Here is a 27,709-nt window from a genome sequence, read left to right as displayed (position 1 = left end):
CCAGTCCACCTTTTCCCCACAGTTTAAGTATTGAATTTTTTTTTTTTTAACTGAAGTAGCTTACATTTACAGCTCACATTTAAAACTTAAAAACATTATTTCCATAAATGTTAGCAGAAACCGACCACTGTTTATTCCGCCAGCAGTCATAATAAACCTTTTCTCATTGACAATCTAACAAATCATTTTTTGTTTGCCACAGAGTTTGGTTCAACAAAATTTTTGTGCTCTTAAAGTTCCTTCAGTAAGAACTCCTAAAAGCATACATTTCCTAAGGTGGCCTTTGTGGTCAGTGAGCCCTGTGATCTTCTGGATCCCAGAAGTAAAACTTTCAAAAATCAAAACCATCTTAGTAGGTTGAATGTGTTGGTATGTGCTACATCTCAATTAGTCACTTTTAAACACATGCGTACACACCAACCTCCCCCTTGGCCTTTTACTTCACTGGAAGTAAATTCTGAACATTAAGAGTGGCCACGGTGGGTATTAGGTCCTTCGCGGTGGCTGTCCCTGCTTGGGTTACCTGAGTGGCGATGGAGCTGGACAGAGACCCCCACACCCCCACTGGGGGCAGGCTGTCAAACAGCAACCCCTGGCCTCCATGCTGGTGGCTTGGAGGATGAGAGGCACTTTAGGGTGGGCCTGGAAACTCCCACAAAGCTTACAAATGTGTTTTTGTTTTTCAAAAGACAGTCCAGACCGATGCTGAATCTATGGGGTCTCAGTCCGGGAATCTTCTACGTTCTTCCAAGAAATGAGCTCAGGGAGGTGTTGGGCTAAGGACGTGAGAGAAGCCTGCGTGCACGCTGTATTGCATGGCAGGTTTGGAAGAGGCAGTGTTTTTTGTTTTTTTTTAATTGATTTGGTTTGAAATCAAAATTCAGTAATTTGGCTCCACAACCTTCTTCAATTAAAGCAAAGTGCTGAAAGTGTTGACCACACTGTCACCAGGGTCTGTTCCTCAGGGGACCTTGCTAGGGTGGAGGTGGGGGTGCTTTACAATCCCCAGTGGAAAGAGGCTGACTCCAGAGTGAAGGACTCCACCCACCCTCCAGCCTGCGGAGCAACATCATCTACATGGCTGCCCTGCAGGGCACACAGGGGTGCAGTGGGTCAGAACACCCAACCCAGCCCTGGGCCCCATGGATGTCTCCTTCCCACACAGCTGGGAAGGACAATCGCAGCCAGGATCCATGTGAGGGAACAGCTGCTGGGTACACCGTCCACACAGACTCAGGAATCCTGGGACAGGGCGTCCACTCATTGGGTCCCCTTCCACTTTATGGTCTTGCCCTATGACCCTCTTCCCCACTGACTTCAAAAGGAAGCTTCTCGGATGGAGCAGAAGGCAGGACGAGGAAAGAAAGGGCCCAGCATTCCATGGGCAAAGGCCGTCTCCCCCGGCAGGAAGTCACAGGGGTCTGACTCATTGCAGGGCTGGAGGGTGCCGATTGGGAGGATACTATAGACACAAGTGCAACCATTAAATGCCAGTAATAACACTAACTCCTTTGGCTGCACAGCCCCCTAGATGTTTGGACTCTGCTGATGTGAACAAATTCAGCAAAAACAGAAGTGGTAGGCTATCGTCTTAAGTCTGGTACTCTTCTCAGAAGCAGGATCCAAGATGGGAATTCTTGTGCAAGTAAAAGAGAAATTCTCTCAGGAGAAAGGGGTTGAGGGAGGCAGGATAGTGCAGGAGAAGAAATAAAAGGACATATCTGAGTTCCCAATGGTTGGAATAGTGTGATAGGAGTAAATAAGGAAGCCTATAGAAATAAAAATGTGTTTTCCACCACCAACTAATCATCATTACATTGAAAACCCAAACTCTATCTCCATGAGTAGTAGCCCAAGATCAAACACATTGATTCTTTTCCATGCCACTGAGGGACAGCTCTCATCTCCCAAACACTGTGTCATTCTCCTGCGTAGGTGGCTTCTTGAACTAGGAATAAAGAAAGCTCGGCTTGTGCAACACCACATGCTCCTGGTTTTCACTGACTTCCAGGGCAGCTCCTTCTCAATCTCTTTGGCTGGTTACTCATTTCCCAAAGAGCCCCAGGGTTCTGTCCTTGGCCCTTTTCTCTTGCTTCTCAATATACACATACAATCTAGGTGACCCCATCCAGCCTCCTGGCTAAAAGTACCACTTGGATTCTGATGTTTCCTGTAGGAGGCACTGTGGTTCTCCTCCCAGATCCCCTTCACAGAAGAGTACCCATTATCTGTGCAGCTCCCCTACACTCCACTACTATGTAGTTGGCTGCCAAAGGCCCAGAACTGTCCCCCTTCCAGAGAATTATCCTCAGATAAGCAAGACACTTGCCTTCAAGGGCACCCCCACCTCCACCCCCCCCCCAAGAGACGTCCCATAGAGCATAAATGATTGATAGAGGTTTTCACAGGTTCTTCCTGAGAGTGCCCCCACATTAAAACAGGTGCATTAGTTACCTGTCTCAGGCTCTGCTAGGGAACCTGACCTGAGAACTCTCAAATTTTATTTGCAGCCTGAACCTCACATCCCAACCTCAGGCTGCCTACTTTGCACCACATTCCTTACTTACTCACCCAACCCCATCTTCCCCATTTCAGTAAATGGCAACTCTGTGCTTCAGTTATTCAGGTTGAAAACCTTGACATCGTCATCAGCGCCTCTCTTTCTCTCAGCAAGTCCTATTGGCTCTGCTTGCAAAATAGACCTAGAATTTGACCACTTCTCACTACCTTCGTTGCTACCACCCAGGTCTGAGCCAGCATCCCCCTTGCATGGAACATTGCCATAGCTTCCTAACTGGTATCACTGCTTCTTCACAACATGGCAGCCAGAGTGAGCCTTGTAAAATGTAAGTCAGTCAAGGCATGCCTCTGCAGAACTTTCTATGGCTCCCAGCTCACTTGGAATAGAAGCCAGAGGCTTTACACTGGCTGGTGAGGCCCTGAGCCATCTGCTTTCTCCCCTCACCCTATATACTTCTACCTGTCTAACCTTATCTCCTTCCACTTTTCCTCTTGCCCACCCACTCCTCGGCCTCCTGCTGCTCTCTGACCACGCCAAGCATGCTCTTGCTTTAGGGTGTTACACATGCTGTTCCCTCTTCCTCGAATGCTTTTCCCTGAGACCTGCTTCCCTCAGATCTCTGCTCCAATGTCACCTTCTTGGTGAGCCCCTCCCTGACCGCCCTATTTTCAACTGTAGCCTCATCTCCAGGATTCCTTACCTAACCCTTCCCTGCTTTACTTTTCCCCACAGCAATTATCACCATCTGATACTTGCACATATTTATTCTTATATATTTGTTGTCTCTCTCTATATAGAACATAAGCTCCATGAGGGCAAGGATTTTTGACTGTTGGTCCATGAAGTATCTCTAGGGCTAGGTCAATGCCCAGCATGTAGTAGGTGCTCAATAAATATTTATTGAAAGAATGACTCAAACTGGACACTCTTTGGCTTTCTTCCAAAACTCAGAGATACGTAACTGAGCATTGTCTTCAAATGGGATCAACCAAGCACTGTAAGACTTGGAAGATGCAAAAGTGTTAGGGAAAAGCCACTCGTGTACTCCACACTGTCTACCCAACTGATTTTTCAATGGGTGCCAGATATAGTATAGGTCAGACCAAGAAAAGACCATTGTGGCTTGGAGACTTTTAGCCCTGGTCCTCCACCACCTTTCCTGGATCAGGGGATGGGGAAAAGGGAGACTAAAATCTGGGAGAGCAGAGAGGCCAAAGTAGGCCTTTGCAACTATGCAACTATCATCTTTTAGTAGTGTTTTTCTTATTTAAAATAATACTGATTTTTTTTGGGGGGGGGGGGTGGGGGGTGACACTTGGAAGACTGTCCTTCCAACCAGAATGGCGAGAAAGGCAGGTATGAGCATGGGGCAGGCAGGTATGAATATGTAGAAGGCGAGTATGAAGATGGGAAGGTAGGTGTGGGTGCGAACACGAGGAAAGTAGATATGAAGATGGGCAGGCAGGAATAAACACGCAGAAAGTCCCTCATTAATGAAGTAAGAGAGATGGGGGCTTCTTTTCACTTCACAGAATGAAAGGAAGCCTTTGAGGTATCAACATCCTGGACCACTGAGAACAAAGAAGGCAAAGAATCTTGTGTTTCCTGATCGTCGAGGGGAAGTCCCTTCGGCTGCTGTGGACTAGCCAGTCTCCTCCATATCCAAGAGGTCATCCACGTATTCCACAACCTCTCCCTGTAAGAGACAACAGGACACCTCTGTTAAGTGGGCTACCTGATATTAAAAGCAACAGTGAGCAGAGATTGTTTCTGAGAAGCCAATGTCAGTTGCCTGTTTAGCCTGGAGCAACCCTTTTTCACTTGGCCTTGGACCCAGAGGACCTGACTTCTTCTCCCTGAGAAGTGGACCTTGCTTTCTACTCCATATAGTCTTGGTATCAAGTGCTCTGTGACTTTCAGGGAAGCAAGCAGCCCAGCCATCCTTTGAAAGACCCTGCTTGATGACCCTTCTTTGGTGCTGCTATCCCCATATTCCCATATCCCCACTCTCCCCTCCCATTAGCATTCAGCCCATAGGACCACCATCTGTCTGTCCCCTTTCTGCTCAACCACCACACCATGAGCTCTTCAAGGACCAGCACTTCCTCCAGAGCCTGGCACACAGAAGGTGCTCAGTTAGTGTGCTGAAGGAGGAATGACTGAGTGTGCACATGTATATTGCTGGCATGTCACTCCATTTAAAAGAGAGACTTCTGGGGACAGTGGAACCCATTTGCCCACAGTCAGTACCAGGAGCCCACCTTCTCCCTTCTGCAATCAGCCTTGAGGGTCTCAACCCATAGGAGCCCAGCACACTTCCTAATTTCTTTCTCTGTGTTGATTTCTCTCCCAAAGCCCAGCAGGGCCTCCAGCTGTTGATAGCTATTTCCTTGACTGCAGGGAATGAGCGAATCACCAAGGTCACCTCCCTCCCTTGAGGTCAGCACAGGCCAGCCCCAGCAATGGTGACCAGGCCCTGCTGAAGTTAGGCCTCCCTCACACAGGTCACCATCCCAGGCCAAGAGCCTAGTCACTCCTTTTGATACTTAACACAGAGATCCATGAAACCTCTTTGCATTTGGGAGCAGTTAGAAAATCTAAAAAGCACATGAGATGCAAAGGGGAGTCTTAGTATTTTCATTAAATACCTCTACCTGTCATGCTTGAGATTAGAAACTAAAGTTATGGGAGTAGAAGACCACTGCTTACAAAAACAGGGTCCTTCAGTTGCTTTCTGGACCCCAAGAAGAAAATATCATGTGGGATTACATGTATAACCATGACATCTGTTCCCAGAGTTTTACTGTTTCCTGCTGTGTGCCTGCTGTCACGTAGATGATAGTATTTTTTAGTGAGCTTACAGCTCACTAAAAACATTAAGTGCAAAAGTCAATACAGATGAAACACATTCCCCCATGTGACCTGTTGTAGTGGATGCTGTTGGGGTCTTGCCCAGAACTCCTTTAGGGTTGTAAATGGCTGAGAGCTGCCCTGATAATTGTCCTTGGCCAAAAGGAATAGCCTCATCAGGAAAGTTACATTCCAACCCTTCCAGCAGCCAACAACTAATGACAGACCAATAAGGTGGGCAACAAAAGGTGGGAACAATACTGAGGTCCAAGTCATGCTCTGGAGCACCCTATGGGATCAGGCTGAGCTCAACTCCAGCTGAGACCATATATTTGCTTAACTCCTTCCCCAGCCCCTCACTTCCTTTCCTACCTGAGGGTCTTTCCTCAATAAACCACTCCAAGAAATTACATTCGATTTCTTTTAGATCTCCCCAAAGCAAACAGTCATCAGAACCTGAAACTTAAAGCATCTATTTCATATAAAGTTTCTGAAACTGTAACAGACCTCTGCAAAATTTTTTATCAGTGTGCAAACTTCCAGGAGCTCTTACATTTCAAGCCCACAAAGACAATAAAGAACAATGCCCCAAATGGCAGTAGGCAAATTATTTTGATGTTTTGTTTCAAAGCGGTATTATATCCTTTGAAGAATTTAAAAAATTAAGGATTTTCTTGTTTAAACTAAGGTTATATTTTCATTTGAAATTATTACTTGCCATAATTTGATATTTGTTATAAGAAAATAACTCATTCTTTAGAGATGGATTAATTCTTTCACAGTTCTAAAGCTTCATTTAATGAACTAACTTTTCCAAGATTTTCAGTGGAGTCCTGATAACTTGAAAGTGCCAAATCCAAGAATCCTTGGAATTTTAAAGGCTGGAACACGACTGGAGTGTTTCACTGGATGATTACTAAATAGCTGTGTGACTTGGAGCAAGTCTCTACCTTTCCAGTTTTGTTTTTTCCATCTGTGGCATAAGAAAGCTTTACTGAATCTCATGAAAGTTCTGGTTCTAGTATTTATGATTTTTTTCTATGAATATTGTTCTTATACACCAAACCTTCATAAATACTAGAAAATTTTTCATAGCCTTAGACCCAGGCATAACACCTCTGGGAATGTATCTTAAGGGAATTATCAGAGAAGGGGGAAAATATTTAATCACAGCTGTGTTATTCATAAAAGCAATAACTTGGAAGCAACCTAAATGACTATATTTAAGAGCTTTATTTTTTTAAAAACATTCCAATGCATGGAATATTACTCAGTCATTAAAAAGTCATGCTTACAAAGAACACTAACAAGGGAAACAGAAAACCACATATTCATTCCAGTAGATGCAGAAAAAGCATTTGACAAATCCAATACCCTTTCCTTGTTTGTTTCAACAAACAAGGATTAGAAAGGAATTTCCTTAACCTGATAAAAGTGTCTCTACAAAAACCCTTAGCTAACATCATTTAATGGTGAAAAACTGAAAGCTTTCCTTCTAAGATCAGGAACAAGACAGGGATGTCCACTCTCACCACTTCTATTCAACAAAAATATAAAACAGCAGGTTTTAGTGAAGGCCAGTAGGCAAGAAAAAGAAATAAAAGGATTGCACACTTCGGATAGATTGTATGGTATGTGACTACATCTCAATAAAATAGCTTTAAAAAAAAGAAAAAAGGAAAGAAGACATTCAGATTGGAAAGAAAGAAGTAAAACCAACTCTACTTAGAGAATTATATATATTTTGTATGTATATCTTGTATTATAGAAACTCCTTAGGAATCCATAAAAAACTATGACTATTAGAATGAATAAATGAGTTCAGCAAGGTTGCAAGATACTAGATCATTATACAAAATTTAACTGTATTTTTACATACTATAATGAATAATCAAAAAATGAAAGCAAGAAAATAATTCCATTTATAATAGCATCAAAAAGAATAAAACAATTAGAAATAAATTTAAGAAAATAATGTTGAAAGAAATTGAAGACCTAAATAAGTAGAAAGACATCCCATGTTCATGAATCAGAAGACTTAATATTGTTTTTATGACAATACTTCCCAAATTAATCTATAGATTCAGTGCAATTCCTATCAAAATCCCAGCTGCCTTTTAAAAATATGTTCTTGAAAATTTACCATTTTAATCATTTTAAAGGCTACAGTTCAATGGCATTAAGTATATTCACAGTGTTGTGCAATCATTACCACCATCTATGCCAGAACTTTTCATCACCCCAAATGGAAATACTGTACCCATTAAACAGTCATGCTCCATCTTCCCCACCATCCAGTCCCTGGCAATGACTAATCTACTTTCTGTCTTTATGAAACTGCCTATTCTGAACTTTCATATAAATGAAATCATACAATATGTATGATTCAAGGATCATCCACATTTCAGCATGTTCCTTTTCACTGATGAATAATACACCATTGTATGGATATACCACATTTTGTTTATCCATTCACGTACTGATAGACATATGGGTGTGTTTTCACCTTTAGACTATTATGAACAAAGCTGTTATGAACATTCGTGTATAACTTTTCATCTGAACACCTGTTTTCAATTATCTTGGGTTTGTACATAGGAGTAGAATTGCTCAGTCATATGGTAATTCTAGGTTTAACTTTTTGAGGAACTGCCAAACTGTTTTCTCAATGGCTGCACCATTTTACATTCCCACTGGCAACTTATAAGGGCTCTAATTTCTCCATGTCTTTGTTAACACTTGCTATTTTCCTTTTTTAAAAAAAAATTATTATGGCCATCCTAGTGGGCTTGAAGTGTATATCTCATTGTGGTATTGATTTGCATTTCCCTAATTACTAATGATGATGAGCATCTTTTCATGTGCTTATTAGCCATTTGTATATTTTCTTTGGAGAAATGTCTGTCTAAATCCTTTGCACCCATTTTTTAATTGAGTTGTTTGTCCAGCTGCCTTTTTGGCATTAATTGACAAGCTGATCCTTTAAATCATATGATATGCAAAAGATACAGAAAAGTCAAAATAATCTTGAGAAAGAACAACAATGTTGGAGGACGCATGCTTCCCAATTTCAAAACTTATTACCAAGTCACAATAATAAAGACAATGTGGCACCAGTGTAAGGGACATATAGATCAGCGGACTAGAATTGAGGGTCCAGAAAGAAACCCTCAGATTTACCGTCAATAGATTTCCAACAAGAGTGCCAAGACAATTCACTGGGGAAAGTCTTTTCAACAAGTGGCACTGGACAACTGTATATCCACATGCAAAAGAATCAAGCTGGACTCCTATTTCACACCATATATAAAAATTAACTCAAAATAGATAAACGAGTTAAATGTAAGAGGTAAAATTATAAAAGTCTTAGAAGAAAAGAGACATAAATTTTTGTAATCCTGTATTAGGCACTGGTTTCTCAGATATGACACCAAAAGCATAAAGCCACAAAAGAAAAAACAGATAACCTAGTCTTCATCAAAATTGAAACTTTTGGGGTTCAAAGGACAACATCAAGAAAGGAAAAGATAACCACAGAATGGGAGAAAATTTTTTGTAGATCATATATCTGATAAGAAACTTGTACCCAGATTATGAAAAGAACTCTCACAACTTAATAATAAAAAGACAACCCAATTTAAAAATTGGCAAAGGATATGAATTGACATTTCTCCAAAGAAAGTACACAAATAGCCATAAGCACATGAAAAAATACTCAACATCATTAGCCATCAGGAAATGCAAATCAAATCCACAATGAGATACTACTTCACACTCACTAGGATGATCACTAGGATGACTACTGTCAAAAAGACAGTAAAAAAAAACTTGATGATGATGAGGAGAAATCAGAACCCTCATACAGTGCTGGTGGGAGGGTAAATGGTACGGCCCATTAGAAAACCATATGACTAAGTATATACCCAAGATATCAGAAAACATATGTCAAAACACGGCTATTCATAGCAGCATTATTCCTAATACCCAAAAAGGAGAAACAATCCAAATGTCTATCAACTAATGAATAGATAAACAAAATGTGGCTATACATATAATGGAATATTATTCAGCAATAAAAAGGAATGAAGTACTGCCACATGTTACATGGATGAATCTAAAGATTATTCTAAACAAAAGAAATCAGTCACAACAGCCCACATATTATATGATTTCACTTATACAAAATGTCCAGAATAGGGAAATCCATAGAGAGAGAAAGTAGATAAGTGGTTGCCAGGGGCTGGTTGGGGGGAAAGGAGTGGGGAGTGACTGCTAATGGGTGATGAAAATGTTCTCAAATTAGACAGTGGTGATGGTTGTACAGCTCTCTGACTATACTAAAAACCACTGAAATGCACATTTTTAAAAGGTGAATTTTATGGTATGTGAATAATATCTCAACAAAATGCTTATAGAAAATAAATAAAAAGGGAAACCACTCATATTACAATGTTAAGTAGAAAATCCATGATCTGTAACTACAGTTGCATTTATAATGAATATATACTGAAAAACCGTAAAAAAAAAACAAAACTAAAAGGATATATATCAAAATGAATATAAGTTGCCTTTTAGATATTGAAAAGTGAACCCTCCCCTTTTTAAAAATATAATTTTCTGCAGTTTCCAAGCCATAGTGGCCGGCCTTGTTTGTATCTAGCCCAAGTTCCTTCCTTTGGGGAATGACTCCCCAGCATCCCTGTGTTCCCACCTAAGGCTCTGCTTTGAGAGAACCCAACTCAAGACACAAGGCCAGTGTATCCGTTTCTGAGTTATAAAAGCGCTCCCACATGCAACATGGTGTTTCATTCCCACAACCTTGGGAAGACAGTACCATTATTTCCATTTCATAGGTAAAAAACTGAGACCGAAAGAAGTTAAACGAATGCCTGGTGCTGGGTCCATCCCATGCAGATTCCTGCACAGAAACAAGCTCCGTGATGACGTCTCATTTCCAGATACTTCACCTGAAACTGGGGCAGTGGAAAGAGCAGACCTGGAGGCCCAGGGCCTCTGGCTTCTTGCCTGGCAGAACGCAGAACTCTTCTGTCCCCCAAGCTCCTCAGCTACAAAGTGAGGGGTCAGACTCAAACAAGCTCACAACCCTTTACCAGTTCCAACATCCGGCAAGTCCCCATCTTACTTAGAAAGCACGTATTGCTTTGCTCCAAACACATCTCTCTAAATACTACCCTGAAGATGGGTTTTCCATGACTAGGTTGCCCCACTGAAAAATGATGACCCCACAATCAGCTCAGTCTCTTTTTCAAGTAAAGTCAACTGAGTGACGATCAGGAATTTCAAGCAACTCTAGAGAATAATAAAATGACTTAGGGCAAGGACCTAATTCACAAAAAAAGACAATAGCCTGATATAAAAATTGAGGGTGGGGATTTCTCAAGTATCTCAAAAGGCTGAGCAATTACAAATTCGCTCTGTTTTTATAAAGTTGGATGACTACTGGGATAGATTCCTGGATTCCTGGAACACCGCTCCATACTCCCATCAGGAAATGGCCTAGGTTTCCTAGAAAGCTGTCCTTTTGCATGCCAGCATTCTGCCTTTCATTTAAACACCCACATAAGTCATATTTCTAAAGGTCCCCTTCTGTTTCTTATTTTCAGGGACAACTCAGCCTTCCAGTGATTTTAGTGAATATGTGAGTAATATTTTCTCTTAGCCAGATGTGTGTTATACATGAAAGCTTACCTCATCATCGTCCATTATATTTTCCTTAGCAAAGTCATATAGCTCCTTCTGGAGGGTGGTCACGTTGAAGAACTGAACTGCTTCCTGTTCAGATGCAAACAGAGAACAGTTTATACAACCAACCTCTCAGTGTTAGCGCTGGGGGAAAGGGAGAGCAGGGAGTGATTGCTAATGGGGACAGGGTTTCTTTCTGAGGTGATGAAAATGTTCTAAAATTAGATAGTGGTGAAGGTTGTACAATTCTGTTAGTATACTAAAAATCACTGAATTTGTACACTTTAAAAAGGTGACTTTTATGATATATGAGTTATAGCTCCATTTAAAACACCAGAGTGGCCAACTCCAAGTGAATATGTGTAGTGTGTGAGAGAGGGTATGTGTATGTGTATCTGTGTGTGTTTGTGTGTGTGTGTGTTTTCACAGGGGGGTAGGACATATAGGAAGACGCATGTGTGGCAACGTCATATAGAAAGCCCAATGAAAATACACGTTAAAGGCAAAGATCAATTGAAAAAGACCCTTTGAAAGTAATATATATATAATTAATGGTGTTCCCTAACACCAGATGCAAATGTGAATTTGTCCATCAAGGTTAGACTGATTAAATGACGGCATATCCATGAAAAAGCATACCATGGAACAGTTAAAGAAGAAATTGAAGTAAGTATAGAGATATAATATGAGGAATATTCACGAAGAATTGTTAGAAAAACAAAAGCAAGTTCCAAAACAGTGTATAGATTATAATCCCATTTTTGTAAAAATTTTAAAAATGCACGCTGTATATAAGGTAGAGGGTAAGAAAGGGTGGGATTATGAGGAAATTTCACTTTCTAAGTGAAATATTTCTGTAATGTTTGGAATTTTTAGAGTTCTATTGATTTAAAAATCAGAATAAAGTAGTAAATTGGTTTTTTTTAAAGACCACACACATACACACATACATTTCAGAAAAACAAAATGAGTTTTCATTTCATAAATGAGTTTCCCTTCATTTCTGAAATAACCCATTCCCTTAAGGTGCAAAGTAGTCTCCTGAGCTTGAGAATGAAGCAGAAGAAAGGAAAAGCACCAGCTCCTGGTACTTACTGGCCTGGGCTGGAAGTGCTCATCCAAGAGGCCCCACTTGTCCCTGTGGTACTGGTAATACACCAGGTTCTGCTTCATGACCTTGTCATCCGGGTCAAAGAGCAGGTAGCTGACTGCGCAGGGGGCTGCATTCTTCAGGTCATTCACTGGGGAGAGAAGGAGGAACAGGGAAGTCAGCAAACCAGCCACCATCCCTCTCTCCAGCCCCCTTGTCCCGAAGCACAGCTTCCTAAAGAAAAAGTTCATGAACAAGTCTTGAGAGGGCGGTCCCTCCTTCGGGAAGCCTCCCACCAGCATCAGTTCTGCCTGGGAAATCACAGACTGGAGGCCACTTGAGAAATATGGAAGGTCCACATCAGGCAAATGTGTTTGCAGAAGTGCCTATGTCGCCTCAGGCTCCGGGGACCTGGGACGATCTCACGCCCCTGGAGCCTATGGAGGCTGGGTCCCAAGGCCTGGCCTGGCTAGGGGCTGAGGTCCCTCCAGGGAGCTGGGGAGAACGTGCTTCCCATTAGGGACCTACAGCTGACCTGAGTGCTTGGGTCTGGGGACCACAGTCTCCAGATCCAGGTGGCCTCCCTACAGCTTAAACCAGGCCTGGAAAACTGAAGAACGCTGGACCTTCTGGGCCGGAAGAGATTTGGAAAGTTACCTGATCTTGACATCTCCTGGGAACTGGGGTTCCCACCTCCAGCCTCTCTACCTAGTGTGGTCCACCTACAACCCAGAACCTTCAACATAGGGATTTTGCGGGGTGGGGTGTGGGAAATTGTCTTGGGGATGGGGGAAGAACAGTGGGGAAAAGGTAATGAGATAAAAGCGCTGGGCATTTGCTCTGGCCTATTCCTCTCCAATTTACAACCCAGAACGCTAACTTTGCTGAAGCTCTGGTTGGCAGGAGTAACCCAAGCTTGTGTACGACTAAATCATGCCACCCAGTGGCTGTTTCCTATAATGACAACTTTTAAAACCTGCGCTTATGAGCACTCACTATTCACAAGGGTTCAAATGTAAACAAGAAACAATTCCTGCCCTCAAGAAATTTAGTGGGGTGGGAAATCTAGAAAAATTTCAAAATAGGCAAGATTTGCAGGAAGTATGTGTTACTTATACTGTTTCCCAACAGACCCAGAAAGCAAAGATTTCCTGGGAAGCAGTAAACAAAGCGAGGAGTTTTGGTCTGCCAGTGTTTTATAAGTCTTTGCAATGGTTTCTGAAGCACAGGGCTATTTTCAGAGCACAGGCTGTGTGAACCTGGGTATGATCACCAGGAGCAATACAGATGGGCCAGTGGGTTGCCAGATGAAAACACGTTCATAGATCATATAGAATTAGCCTTTTCTCCCCTACGCTCAAGAATTCTTTCTCAAACAGCTGGTGCCAGGGTTACAATGGAAAATAAAACCTCATTCCTGCCCTCAGTGCAGGGGGACTTCTGGAAAGGACACCTGTTTAAAACATACCTCACCTTCTGCTGACTCTGAATATGTTCCAACCAGGAAAACAAGGCTTTCCATTGCATCTTCAGATGAAGTTCAAGTTGCCCTAAGATCAGGTTCACTATTGAGAAGGTAAGTTACTTTAACCACGAAGACTTATCAAAGTCTTCCCAGGAAAACAATCTTGATGAGTAGTAAGAAAAAAAATTTTTTTCAAAATATATTATGATGGTTTGGAGCTGTATGTACCCGAGAAAAACATGTTCTTACATCTAATCCGTTCCTGTAGTATGAGCCAATTGTAAGTAGGATCTTTTGATGAGGCTACCTCAGTTAAGGTACCACCCACCTCAATCAGGATGGGTATAATCCTATTATTGGAGACCTTTATAAGAGAATGAAATTCAGACAGAGAGAGAGAAAGCCATGGAAGCAAGAAGCTGAAATCAGCAAAACCTAGAAGAGAAGGGAGAGACCAGCAGATACCACCTTGGCAGAGGAGCCAAGGATGGCCAGCAGCCAATCTCAGGGAAGAAAGCATCACCTTGAGATGACTTGATGATGCTTTGATTTGAATATCTTTCCAGCCTCAAAACCATGAGCATAGAAATTCTCATTGTTTAAACCCGATGCCTTTCATGGTATTTGCTTTGAGCAGCTGAGGAAACTAAAACATATATAACAAAATACACACACACACACACACACACACACACACACACACACATACACAATTAGCCTTGGACAGGGAGGTGGGATAAAAGGGTAGGCTACTGTTGCCGGAAGAGGGAAAACAACAAAGAACAAAATGACTGCAGTGGGAAAGGAGGGCTTACGGGAGCCAAGGTGACCTCTCACTCTTCCCAGGGAAGCCCTGGGTGACCCAGAGGCATCTACCAGAAATCTGCTACCACTGGATCCAGGCATTTCTTCATTAGTGCAGAGTAGTCTCTGCTGCAATCATCCTCAATAAATCCTCCCCTGTTTACATGGTGGTTAATTTTTTGTGTCAACTTGGCTAGGCTGTGCACCCAGTTATTTGGTTCAACACTAGTCTAGATGTTGCTGTGAAGGTATTTTGTAGATGTGATTAACCTCTACAATCAGTTGACTTTAAGTAAAGGTGATTACCTTGATAATGAGGATGGGCTTCATCCAATCAGTTGAAGGCTTTAGGAACAAAAACTGAGGTTTCCAGGGAAGAAGAAATTCTGCCTCAAGACCACACCATCAACTCCAGCCAAGTTGCCAGTCTGCCAGCCTGCCCTACAGACTCTGGACTTGCAACCCTACAACTGCATGAGCCAATTCCTTAAAATAAATCTCTTAATATATACCCTATTGGTTCAGTTTCTCTGGAAACCCCATCAGGGTTCTCAGCTTGTAACTAAACTGTCAAGGTACATGTGGCTCAAATAAGAGGCACTCAGCAAAGTCGCTTACTAGGAGAAAAAGAAAAGCCAGAAGAGACAGGCTCTGAAGTCTTACTTTAAACTACCCTTTCTCCCACATTCACTGCTCTCTCTCCACTTGGAATGTTCTGTTCAGCTCGAGGGAAGACCAACTGGAATGAAACTCTTAGTCTGAAAAGTAAAGTCAATGATGGGGAAAAGGGGAAATAATGATTTTTTAAAAAGCAAACATATATATATATATACAGGTTGCTATGTGCCAGTGTGTGAATATCCTAAGCATTTCACATCTATTAATCCCATGAGGTTAGTACTACTATCTTACTTTACAGGTGAGGAAACTGAGGCACGGAGAAATTATAAGTGACAAAGCAGGAATTCCAACTCAGGCAGTCTGGCTGCGCCCTGAATCACTATGTCAGGCTGCCTTTTCACCCAAGGCAGGGCACCACAACTCTCGGTGTGACCTGGATGAAGCTCCCAGCAGACCTGAAATATTGCTCCTATTTTACAGCTGGAGAAAATACTTAGAAGGATTAAGTACCTTGCCCAAGATCTCACAGAGGATGATTACTTACACTTATAATAAGCAAACTGCAAATAATGATACATGGTGGCCACAAATTTCTCAACAGGATAGCCTCCTATAACTGGGGTGAGGTTTTCTTCGCACTGTAGTTTGCACTCCAGGACTTCTACATAATGATCTGAAAGAACACATACAAATTTTCAGAGCAGTGCATTATCATTTAATATGCTACTTCTGGTACAAATAAGTAAGTAAAGGTAAAAGAAAAATATTTGCAACACTTATGATAAAGGGCTAATGACTTTAATACACAAAAAGCTCCTTGAAATCAATAAAAAAGACAAGAAGATAAACAGTAAGAAAAAGACAAACAGCCCGATATAAAAACGACCAAAGGATGTTAACAGAAATCATGAAATGGATAACAAGCATTGTGAAAAGATGCTAAACCTCATTTGTAATTAAAGAAATACAATCTCCCCTAAAATAAATTAAACTGTTATACGGGTAAAAATTTTAAAATTCAGTAACACTCAGGAATAGGGAAAGAATGGTGAAACTTGCACTCTCATACATTATTGGTGGAAGCAAACCAGGAATAAACTTTTTAGAGAGCAATTTGGCAAAATTTATCAAAGGCTAAAATACACATATGAACTAGCAGTCCAATTCGAGGAAATTTTCTTTAGACATGGGCACACATAAGCACTGTCTGTAATAGGAAACAAATAAACTAAATGCCAATGAATAGGATGATGACTAATAAATTATAGTACATACAGACAATAGAATCTATTTAACCTTTAGAAAAGAATAAGATGAATGGGGAGTAATGCTTAAGGGACACAGAGTTTCTGTTTGAAATGACGGAAAAGTTTTGGTAATGGATGATGGTGACAGCAGCACAACATTATGAATGTAATTAATGCCATCAAATTGTATACTTGAAAATGATAAAATGGGAAATGTTATGTTGTAATATGTTACCATAATAAAAATTAAAACACACACCCAGAATAGTACATGGCAGTAAGAAGGAACTATCTCATGAAACATATGACAACATGGATGAACCTTGAAGACATAATGCTGAGCGAAATAAGCCAGGCACAAAAAGAGAAATATTATATGCTACCACTAATGTGAACTTTGAAAAATGTAAAACAAATGGTTTATAATGTAGAATGTAGGGGAACTAGCAATAGAGAGCAATTAAGGAAGGGGGAACAATAATCCAAGAAGAATAGATAAGCTATCATGGGTAAATTTAACGTTCTGGGAATGCCCAGGAATGACTATGGTCTGTTAATTTCTGATGGATATAGTAGGAACAAGTTCACAGAAGTGTTGCTATATTAGGTAACTTTCTTGGGGTAGAGTAGGAACATGTTGGAAGTAAAGTAGTTATCTTAGGTTAGTTGTCTTTTTCTTACTCCCTTGTTACAGTCTCTTTGAAATGTTCTTTTATTGTATGTTTTTTTTTAATTATTATTTTTTATTTTTTTATTTTTCATACAGTTGATTTAAAAAAAGTTAAAAAAAAAACAAGGAAAAAAAAAACAAGAAAGGGAATGGAAGTAAACTAAAATTACATTTGCAATGTTGCTGCAAAGGAGAGGCTAGGCCTCCCTATAATTGTGCCTAAGAGCCTCCTCCCGAATGCCTCTTTGTTGCTCAGATGTGGCCCTCTCTCTCTGGCTAAGCCAACTTGAAAGGTGAAATCACTGCCCTCCCCCCTATGTGGGATCAGACACCCAGGGGAGTGAATCTCCCTGGCAACGTGGAATATGACTCCCGGGGAGGAATGTAGACCTGGCATCGTGGGACGGAGAACATCTTCTTGACCAAAAGGGGGATGTGAAAGGAAATGAAATAAGCTTCAGTGGCAGAGAGATTCCAAAAGGAGCCGAGAGGTCACTCTGGTGGGCACTCTTATGCACAATTTAGACAACCCTTTTTAGGTTCTAAAGAATTGGGGTAGCTGGTGGTGGATACCTGAAACTATCAAACTACAACCCAGAACCCATGAATCTCGAAGACAATTGTATAAAAATGTAGCTTATGAGGGGTGACAATGGGATTGGGAAAGCCATAAGGACCACACTCCACTTTGTATAGTTTACGGATGGATGAGTAGAAAAATAGGGGAAGGAAACAAACAAACAGACAAAGGTACCCAGTGTTCTTTTTTACTTTAATTGCTCTTTTTCACTTTAATTATTATTCTTGTTATTTTTGTGTGTGTGCTAATGAAGGTGTCAGGGATTGATTTAGGTGATTAATGTACAACTATGTAATGGTACTGTGAACAACAGAATGTACGATTTGTTTTGTATGACTGCGTGGTATGTGACTATATCTCAATAAAATGAAGATTAAAAAAACACACACACACACACCCACACACAGTAACAACAACAACAACAAAAAAGAGTAAGATGGACATAAATATAACAATGTCAAAGACTACATTTCTCAGCCTTCCTTGCAGTTAGATAGGTGCCATATGACAGTTTGTGGTCAATGAAATGTAGTTATAACAACTGATGAATGCCACTTCCAGGGCTGGTCCCTAAAACCCTGCAAATGGTCCTTGACTGCCTCCTTTTTCTCCCTTCATGCAGCTAGAATGAAAAGACTACAGAATGGTGGAGCATGCTTTAGCAAGATTGTGGAGGAAGAGGCACTCTAATACATTGCTGGGAATATAAAATGGTACCTTAAAATATTAAATAATTTACAGATGCATTTACTATTTCAACTATCAATCCCACTTCTAGCTGTCAACTTTTGAAAATATACCTTTATACTTAAAAAAAAAAAAAAGTCTAACATTATCCATTGCAGCATCACCATGTGATGGGAGGCAGAGAAACAGCCAAGGAACCCCAAGCACTGCTGGCAGCCAGCACCAGAGCACTGCAGACTCCAGGAGAAAGCAAGCCTTGGTGATATCTTGATTTTGGACTTCTCCTAGCCTCAAAACCATGAGCCAATACATTCCTGCTGTTTAAGCCAACCCATTGTGTGGTATTTGTCATAGCAGCCTGGCAAACTAGGACAATCACCAAGAACTAAATTATAAATATGTGATTGATGAAGTCTTATCGCTATTTCCAATTCAAACTTAACCAACATACTATGCATGAGGTCAGGCTATTTACTACTCTGGATGCCCCACAGTGAGATTGCCTGGGGCTGACCACATCACTTCATCCAGAAGCCACAGCTTCTCTCAAGGAGGCAGCCTTTAGGAGACTCTCTCCCAGCTGCCTATACTCCTCCCTCCCCTTTAGCCTAAAACGACAGCAGCTCAGCTCAGGTAGCCCTGGGGAAGGCACTAGCCCCTGGGGTTCTCCTACACTCACAGTTCTGTAAATAAGCTCTTGGTAAATAAATCCTTCTTGAACTATCCTGATTGGTATCTATCATCTTTTTCCAGTCAGGACTATGACCAATACAGAAGACTTATTTTTTCACACTACATCCTTTTGTGCCTTTCAACTTTTATACTATGTGCTTTTATTACCTATTCAAAAATAAAATAAAATTCGAGATTAAGTAGAATGTACCCAACCAGGTAAGGCACTTGAGGGAAGATGCATGTAGTCAGAACACCTGGGATCAAATCCCAACTCCTCACTTACTACCCACAGACCTTAAGCACACTATTTAACCTCTCCACCTCAGCTCTCTCAACTGTGATTGAGAGATAATGCCAGTACCTCCTTCATAGAGTTGCAACAGTGAGATAATACTCGAAAATAGCATAGAACAAGGCATGGCACCTAGTAAGAGTTTAATAAATGTTACCTTTTCTAATGACTATTTTTAATCTTTAGTCAAAACACTGCACCTAGAAGAACTAAACTTCACAGAGACAGATGGTGGTTTATAAGATATCAGGGGCAGGGGGTAGGGTAGGAAAAGGGAATTATAGCTTAAAAGGTGAACAGTTTCTGTTTGAAGAGATGAAAAAGGAGGGGTAAAAGATGCCCATAAAGTAGTACAGTATTGTGAACATAATTATTATTGGATGTGGTTAAAATGGGAAATTTTGTGCTCTATATCTGTTACTGCAATAAAAAGTTTAAAAAAAAAAAAAAAAAAAAAAAAAGGAGGGCCACAAAGAGATTAAGTTATCAAAGAATATATTTAGGGAAGACAGATGGGGTTGGGGGGAGACAGAGAGAGAAAATAACACTACAGCTCCAAGCCAGCACCCTTTTCACATCCCTCCCTCTGTTCTGAGGATAAGGAGTGTTGCCCCATGCTGCAGGCATGAAGGGAGGCGGGGAGAACAACCCTTCACCAGCAGAAGAACACTGATTAAAAGGAGCTGGTTCACTCTTTTGCTCAGATGTGGCCTCTCTCTCTTAGCCAACTCTGCTGGTAAACTCGCTGCTCTCCTCCCTACATGGGTCATGACTCCCATGGGTGTAACTCTCCCTGGCAACATGGGACATGACTCCTGGTGATGAGCCTGGACCTGGCATCATGGGATTGAGAACATCTTCTTGACCAAAAGGGGGATGCAAAATGAAACAAAATAAAGTTTCAGTGGCTGAGAGATTTCAAATGGAGTCGAGAGGTCATTCTGGAGGTTATTCTTATGCTTTATATAGATTTCCCTTTTTAGTTTTTAGTATATTGGAATAGCTAGAAAGAAATACCTGAAACTGTTGAACTGCAACCCAGAGCCTTGATTCTTGAAGACAACTGTAGAACTATGCAGCTTACACAGTGTGACTGTGTGATTGTGAACACCTTGTGGCTCACAGTCCCTTTATCCAGTGTATGGACAGATGAGTAGAAAAATGGGGACAAAAATTAAATGAATAATAGAGTGAATGGGGGGAATGAGGTGCTTTGGATGTTCTTCTTTACTTGTATTTTTATTCTCATTTTAATTTTTTTTGGAGTAATGAAAATGTTCAAAAATTGATTTTGGTGATGAATGCACAACTATATGGTGATACTGTGAACAACTGATTGTACACTGAGGATGACTGTAGAGTGTGTGGATATATCTCAATAAAACTGAATTGGAAAAAAAAAAAAAGGAGCTGGTTCAGGCCTTGAGCACCAGCAACTGCCAATATCACCAAGAGAGGAACTATGGGACATCATGTGTCTCTGATGGAAGAGCTCAGCACCAACTATGAAGCAGTCTAGCTCCTCTTCCCCTCCCTCAAAGAAATGAAACCTGAGCCCAACCAAGCTTCTATAACCATCTACCAATTTATAAGAAATAGAGAGGACAGGTGAATATGGGAAAACAGTCAGTAAAACCCAGAGTGTGGAAACCTCTACAGGACAAATTGAAGCAGGTCCTTCAACAAACAGCCAGGGGGATGGGGGGGAGATATAGAGTAGAACCTGTCTATAGATTAAAAGAAATTTAAAACGTATCAACAACAAAAAATAAATTAATAAAAGATAAACAACCTGTTGCAAACTATGGACTATAGTTAATAGTAATAATATTCTTTTATCAACAGTAACAAATGTACCACATCAATACTAGGGGTCAATAATAGTGGGGAATAAGGGGTATGGGATGTTTTGGGTTTTCTTTTTTATTTTTATTTCTTTTTCTGGAGTAATGAAAATGTTCTAAAATTGACCCAGTGATGAATGTATATGATGATACTGTGAGCATATGGCGTGTGAATATATCTCAATAAAACTGTATTAAAAAAGATATCAACAAGTTGCAATGTGGGGGCCTTACATGGATCCTGATTCAAACAAACTGTAAACCAAAAGCACACACATGTACATATGTCATTTCTTAGATAATTGGGACACTGGGTATTTGGTGATGATATAAAGTATTTTCAGATGTAACAGTTTGGTGGCTATGTTAACAACAACAACAAAAAAGAGTCTTTATCTCTTAGAGGTATATATGGAAATACTATAAATAAAATGATGTAGCATCTGGGATTTGCTTCAAATTAACTTGAGGGAGGGGGAAGTAGGTGGGAATTAGAAGCCGAAGTGGCCATGAGTTGACGAGGGCTAAGTTGGGTCATGGGCACATGGGGGATCACTAGATTCTTCTATTTTTGTCCATGTATGAAATTTTCCCAAAATAAAACATTTTTAAAGAAGAAAAAATAGTACTGTATGGAAAAAGAGATTCATGAACAAAAAAGGTAAAAACCCCGGGATTCAAAAGTAGCAGGATTTTCACCATTAAAGTGCACAATGACTTTCCAAGAGGGACACAAAGCATGCAGTCCATTCCCAAACTCATTTGCCCAGGACACCCATTCTGCAAAGTGCAGTTCTGGGATCACTGTCTCCACTTTGAGAAATCTCTTCTCGATGATTTCCCATTTTCTGGAGCGACCCTCTCCACTAAAGGCTAAAGAGAGACCATAGGGAAATCTGGGCTATCTATGGGTAGTGTTTTAGGATTTTCTTCATTCTTCTTTCTGGGTTTTCTCAAGTTCCCATAATAAGCACACATTGTTTTATAATCAGAAAAAAACATTTTTCCAAAAGTTACCTGGTGAAGACTACATAAGGGTCCGTTACTCTATCTTTGTGTGTACTACATGATTTCCATAATCACAAGTATCTCAATAATGTGAGTCACTGAATTGCTCTTGGGCCCATTTTCATTTTTCTGAAAGCCTGTGGGGAATCTAATTGAGCAGGGTTGATATAGCAGGCTTCCTCCCCAGACCTGTGCTTGAACAATATACTCAGCTGTTTCACAGGAAGCCTGCCTACGTAGGTGTTGGCTACCCCTGGTTACCCATTAATATCCACGATCAAAAGTTCCTCAGAGGCCACTCATGTCACATAGAAGGCATACAGATAAACAGCAGACATCCAGCACAGATTCTACAAGGGTGACTATCCCGTTTACCTCTAGGATTCAACCCACCACCAACCTGCTATGGACAGATAGAAATCCTTGAAGTCCTTGATCTCCCTGGAGCCCTCGCAGGCTGCAAGGCACTCATAGAAGGCTTTGAAGAAGTCAGGAAGGGCCAGCTCCATGTCTGTGATGGACGTTCTCCAGTTCTCACCATTGTAAGCCCGCACTGCTCGGATGAACAGAGTCTGAAAAGTAAAAAGACAGTGAAGCTTATTCCTGGACATGATGGGAGCCCAACACGTCCTCCCAAAAGGTGCCATTGCCAACCTCCTTTCTCATTCATTCTGAAGAAACCACACCGACCCATAATTAAATATGGAGCCAGTAGTGGCTTCCTTTAAATCTAGATTTTTCTATCCTGTTTACAGTAGGTATACTTCTTTCTTAGTTCTAATTCAAAAAGTAGCAGGTACTTGATAATAAAATCAAACTTGAAACAAGATAAAAGGCAAAACCATAGTGATAGAAATCAGATTAGTGGTTGCCAGGAGCCAGGAGGTGCAGCAGGAGTTTGACTGTAAAGGCACATGGGGGAACTTTTTTTGTGTGTGATGAAAATATTCTATATTATGATGATGGTGGTAACTACATGACTATACCCATCTGTCAAAACTCATCAAATTGTACATTTAAAATTGGTAAATATATTGTAAATAAATTATACCTCAATAAAGTTGATTTAAAAAATTAAATCAAGGATAAGATAGGTGCCTGATACACCACTACTTACTGGGGTAGGCAACCATGTGCCAGACAGTGGAAATTTCAAGAATTTATGCTACTTGTTGATTAGATAAGAAAAAAGGGAAATAACTAGGGCTAAGCAAGCAGTTGGTCTTACAAGAAATAGAGATCTTGGAAATATGTAGGAACCTGCTAACCTGGAGGGGCCAGGGCTGGCCTTGAGACTCTCCATTTGGAGTTCCTTTCAGCGGCTCCAGCATGGGGTATCTGAGGGTCACCCCATGGACCTGAAACTGTTAACAAGCTAAAGGCATCAGGTAGAGTGGGGATCTCCCTAAACCTCCTGGGCAGACAGCATCCTCTGGAAACAGGACAGGCAGAGAACTGGAAGTGCGTTGCCTGGAGACTAGGCAAATGAGCAGCAACTCCAAGCAGCTGGCTTTGCAGAAGAGGCAGCACGGCAGCAGCAAGAAGGAAACCAAGCAGAAGAGGACAACCCAGCCACACCTGTCAGGGCTCCAAAGAGGGAAAGAAGGGCCTAGTTGACTTCCAGTGAAACTCAGTGCACTGACCACGTGTGTTCAGCTCTGCTCCCCCAAAGCCTATGAAAACAACAGTGAAGAAAGAAAAAAGGCATAAACTCTTTATGGGGGAATGGGAGGAGAAAGCAGCAGACAAGAGATTTCAACATCTTCTGGAAAGACAGAAAGTCAAATTATTGCAGATGCGGGTCCAAAGAGGAAGTGAGCTACATACTTCTCAGCACTTGCAAACACTAGGGACTAGGGAAGACTGGGACAAGGCATGGAACTGAAAGCAGGGCTCAAGGTCTGAAACAGAGCTCTTGGACTCCTAGGTTCCCTCTCAGCACCAACCTGCCCACCCAAGAGATCACACCTTCCAAAGCCACCCCTTGCCAGGAACTGGTGGTTTATTCCAGAGACTTTACCTCAAAGGCTGAGGAGTCAGGGGTCAGACATAGCAGAGGCTGAGCGAGTCTTGGGGATGAAAACTGAGAAGGAAGTGAAGTCTTCTGACTCAGCTGTGAGACCCCCATCCCTCTCCCCAGGTTGTCTCTCGGACACCAGCAGATAAGCATGGACAGCCCACCAGTCCTGCAAAAGACTGGAGAATTCTTTCCTGAAAAACTAAAGGGCCCCTAGAAAAGAGATGTCTGTACACTCTATTTGAGGGTTCCTGCCAGTGAAAAAGTGAACTTGCAGTCTGATCATGCTTTAGAAAGCACTTAGTCAGGCCTGGGGATCTAAGGGCTCCTTGGGGATCCTTGCACTACATCATACCCTGTTTTCAGCCCCTGTTCTACCTCAGCCTTCCTTGGTTCCCATGCCCCAGAGCCTGAGCTCCCCAGGGCCTGACCATAGTAAATGCTCATAATGGTCAGATCTTTATTGTTGTTGTTTTATCTCATCAGAATTCCCCTCTGCAGATACATAGGTTTTGGGATCCTCTACTATAAAAGTCAGTCCCACTAGCTCCTCTATTCCCTTTTTACCTTAATAGGTATAATATATGTTGTCACTTGAAGTTACAAATGTCTCCTCCTACTTTCATCAAAAGATGGAAATTTTTGTTTCTGTTTCTTGCATTCCTGGTCATTTTTGGATTATTTCCAAGACATGTATTTACTCCACCACCTTAAAACTGAACAATCAAATGAACATATTTCTAAAATGTAGTATTTAAAGGAAAGCTGGCTTTAAAATCATCAGGGAACGTAAAAACTCATTCTTAAATGGATCAACTTTGTTTTAAAAACACCATCATTTTTACTGTTATACTATTCATAAAATGTCATCAAAATCACTAGAGGTTCTTAGATGCCTATAGCTGTTAACTGAGACATACTTTTTTAATAATTCACATTGTAACTAATCGCTGTGTAAAAATCCAAACATACCTCATATGACTTGGTTTCCAAGTCTTTAATGTAGTCCTCCGCGCCAGGCAAGCTCTTGTAATATGCCATGTTCCTCTTCATCATTTCATCATCAGGATGCTTCAGTAGAAACGTGTGTGCAGCTGCGATGGCTTTTGGAAGATTATTTGCCTAAATTCAAAGAAGAAAGATAAAAGCTACTCAATGGATGCTGAGCAGTGATTTTTGCAAAACAAGAATATGTGTTCAGTCCTTCAGTAACTTTGCTCCCATTCACAATGTTTCCAGCTAGGGGTACAGTGATGTCCAGGGCCCATCACAGCCTGGCCCTGCCACTCTAGGCAAGCATTTATTCCCTGAAGGGGACTGTTCAGATGGCCTCTGTGTGCTCTTTCTTATCCACTCTCCACCATCTCCAACCTGCTCCATGCCCTAGGAGACTAGCCTGTATCCTTCAGCTTTCAACTGGGTTCGCCAATGAGGAGCCCCAATAGGAGACTGAAGGAAGGGAAGAGAGTAACATTGGGCTGCTTAGTCTCCTGGCTCCCTCCCAGCACAGTCTTCTTGGGCTCCTGTGTCTCTTAACTGAAGGTCACAGCTCCTCTCAAGGGGGCCTTTTCCACATAGTCTCTCTCCTTCCAGTTTCTAGTAATTGCTAACGGTCCCATGACCATTTTGGCCTAAAAGTGGTCTTGACCCACTGTAACTAGGCCTGGGGCACTGCGCTATCCCCACACCCTGTACTATCCCCACGCCCTGCACATACCTCTGTAAATAACCACCTTGTTATTCCTCAAACTACCCAATATGACTGTGCTGCATCTTTTCTGCTGGAACTCTGATTGGTACGGTATTCCTGTTTGGAGCTTTGACTTATTTTATTGCTCATATGAATGCAACATATAGATAGTGGAAATATGAGACACCAATCTTGCAGCCCGAAGACTCAAAGCAAAGTTTAAACAAAATTCTACCTCCAGAGTCTGGGATATGCCATGGAACTATTTTTGTAGCCATTAAAATAAATGCAATATATTCCTATAATTTTATTTTTCACCCAGAGAAAGTAGAAATGGCTTTAATGAAGAGGGCTCTCTCGGCAAAATCCTCCGAAGATCTGCCAAGTGAAAGTCTCTTTATCAACAGTAAAATAAGGAATTTTGCCCATTCTGAAACCTTGTGGGTCCCCACATAAGGGCTCTGAACAAGTCTGTGGTTATATTCAGCCAGCAATCACAGGCAGAATTTAAGCAGCCATAAAAAGGACGAAGACAACTGTGTTAAATTCTAGATGAGACAGGCATCAGAGAGCGCCAAACTGGTGAATCACAGTCCATAAGTTCTGCTCCTCTAAGTGGAAACGTGTCCTCCCGACATTACCGGTCCTTTCCTAGCCTCAATTTCCTCTGCTCAAAAAGGGACTAGCGGGCTTCCAGGTCCCTTTCAGCTCTATTATCTCAAGTCACCACTCACTTGAGAAATGGGGATTTTAATGATATGTTTAGAAAAGAGGAGTCTGCCCGCAAATAACAGGTAACATTCATAGAGCACTTGTTGGGCGCCGGAAACTGATGTAATCTGGGCCTTAGAACCACAACCCTCCAAGAAAAGTAATTTTGCATCTTTTTAAGTTGAGGAAAAGGGGGCAGGATTTTCAAGTGTCCTTTGATGGAGCTGGGGTGAGCAGCGCTGGGTGGGAGAAAGCCGGGTTAAGAAAAAGTAGTGGACCTCAGCCCAGAGGAGAAGGGCGGGGCCTGGGCCTAGGGGCGGGGCCGGCTTGGAGTTTGCCGTCTGGGAAACTGGCACGGAGTCAGCCAGGGGGCGGGGCCAGACTTCCGGCAAGGCCGGAGCCTCCAACCCGGCCCAGACCAGGAGGGGCCTGGTTTCAGACACCGCCTCTGGAGGTAGGACCTAAATTTAGGGGCGGGGCCTAAGCGCGGCGAGGAGGCGGGGGGGCGGGGAGTAGGGGCGAGGCGGGGCGGCGAGGAGGCGGGGCGAGGCGGGGGGCGGGGCGGGGCGGTGGGGCGGGGCGGGGAGGCGGGGCGGGGCGGGGCGGGGAGGCGGGGCGGGGCGGGGAGGCGGGGCGGGGCGGGGAGGCGGGGCGGGGCGGGGAGGCGGGGCGGGGCGGGGAGGCGGGGCGGGGCGGGGTGGAGCGGACTTGCCTTAAAGTAGGCGAACTGCAGGAACTTGTAGGGCTCGCGGCGTTGGAAGTCGGCCAGTACGTCGCGGCTGGGCTGCGACTGGCGGAAAGCAGGCAGGCCTTGCTTGCAGCGCTTGAGGCAGTGGGCGCGGCGCAGCAGGCCCCCGAACAGACGCAGCTCCGGGTAGCGAGCGAGGCCGGCGGCGGGCTCGGGCTCGGGCGCCACGCTGCAGTTGAGGTGGCAGAAGGCCTCGCTGTCGCGCAGTAGTCGGTGCAGCCGCAGGCTGATCTCCAGGTAGCCCACGCTCTCCGCCCAGTGCTCGCCGCTGTATTGGTCCAGCGCGTGCCGGTACGCCGACTCCAGCGGCATTAGCTCGTCCCGCGGGAAGCTGCGGAAGCTGTAGCGCTCGTACTGGGCGCCAGCGCGCAGCGCACATCCCGCACACAGCAGCGCCAACAGCGCCGCGGCGGTCCCGCGCCCCGGCCCCATGGTGCCAGGCGGAAGGAAGGAAGAAAGGGAGCGAGCGGGGAGGAAAAGAAGGAG

General features: G+C 42.5%; 1 protein-coding gene across 1 annotated transcript; it reads right to left on the bottom strand.

Moving 5' to 3' along the window:
* Window positions 1–27,709, bottom strand: LOC119542161 (cartilage associated protein). The gene is made up of 7 exons (XM_037846714.1): window positions 27,188–27,709; window positions 25,047–25,196; window positions 22,458–22,629; window positions 15,599–15,727; window positions 12,170–12,315; window positions 11,081–11,164; window positions 1–4,217 (listed from the first exon to the last, which is right to left on the bottom strand). The coding sequence occupies exons 1-7, from the start codon at window positions 27,653–27,655 to the stop codon at window positions 4,164–4,166; spliced, it is 1,203 nt and encodes a 400-aa protein (XP_037702642.1). The 5' UTR covers window positions 27,656–27,709; the 3' UTR covers window positions 1–4,163.

Source organism: Choloepus didactylus, chromosome 1 (assembly GCF_015220235.1).
Source record: "Choloepus didactylus isolate mChoDid1 chromosome 1, mChoDid1.pri, whole genome shotgun sequence".
NCBI classification, from domain to species: Eukaryota; Metazoa; Chordata; class Mammalia; order Pilosa; family Megalonychidae; genus Choloepus; species Choloepus didactylus.
This window is presented reverse-complemented; position numbering and strand designations above follow the sequence as displayed.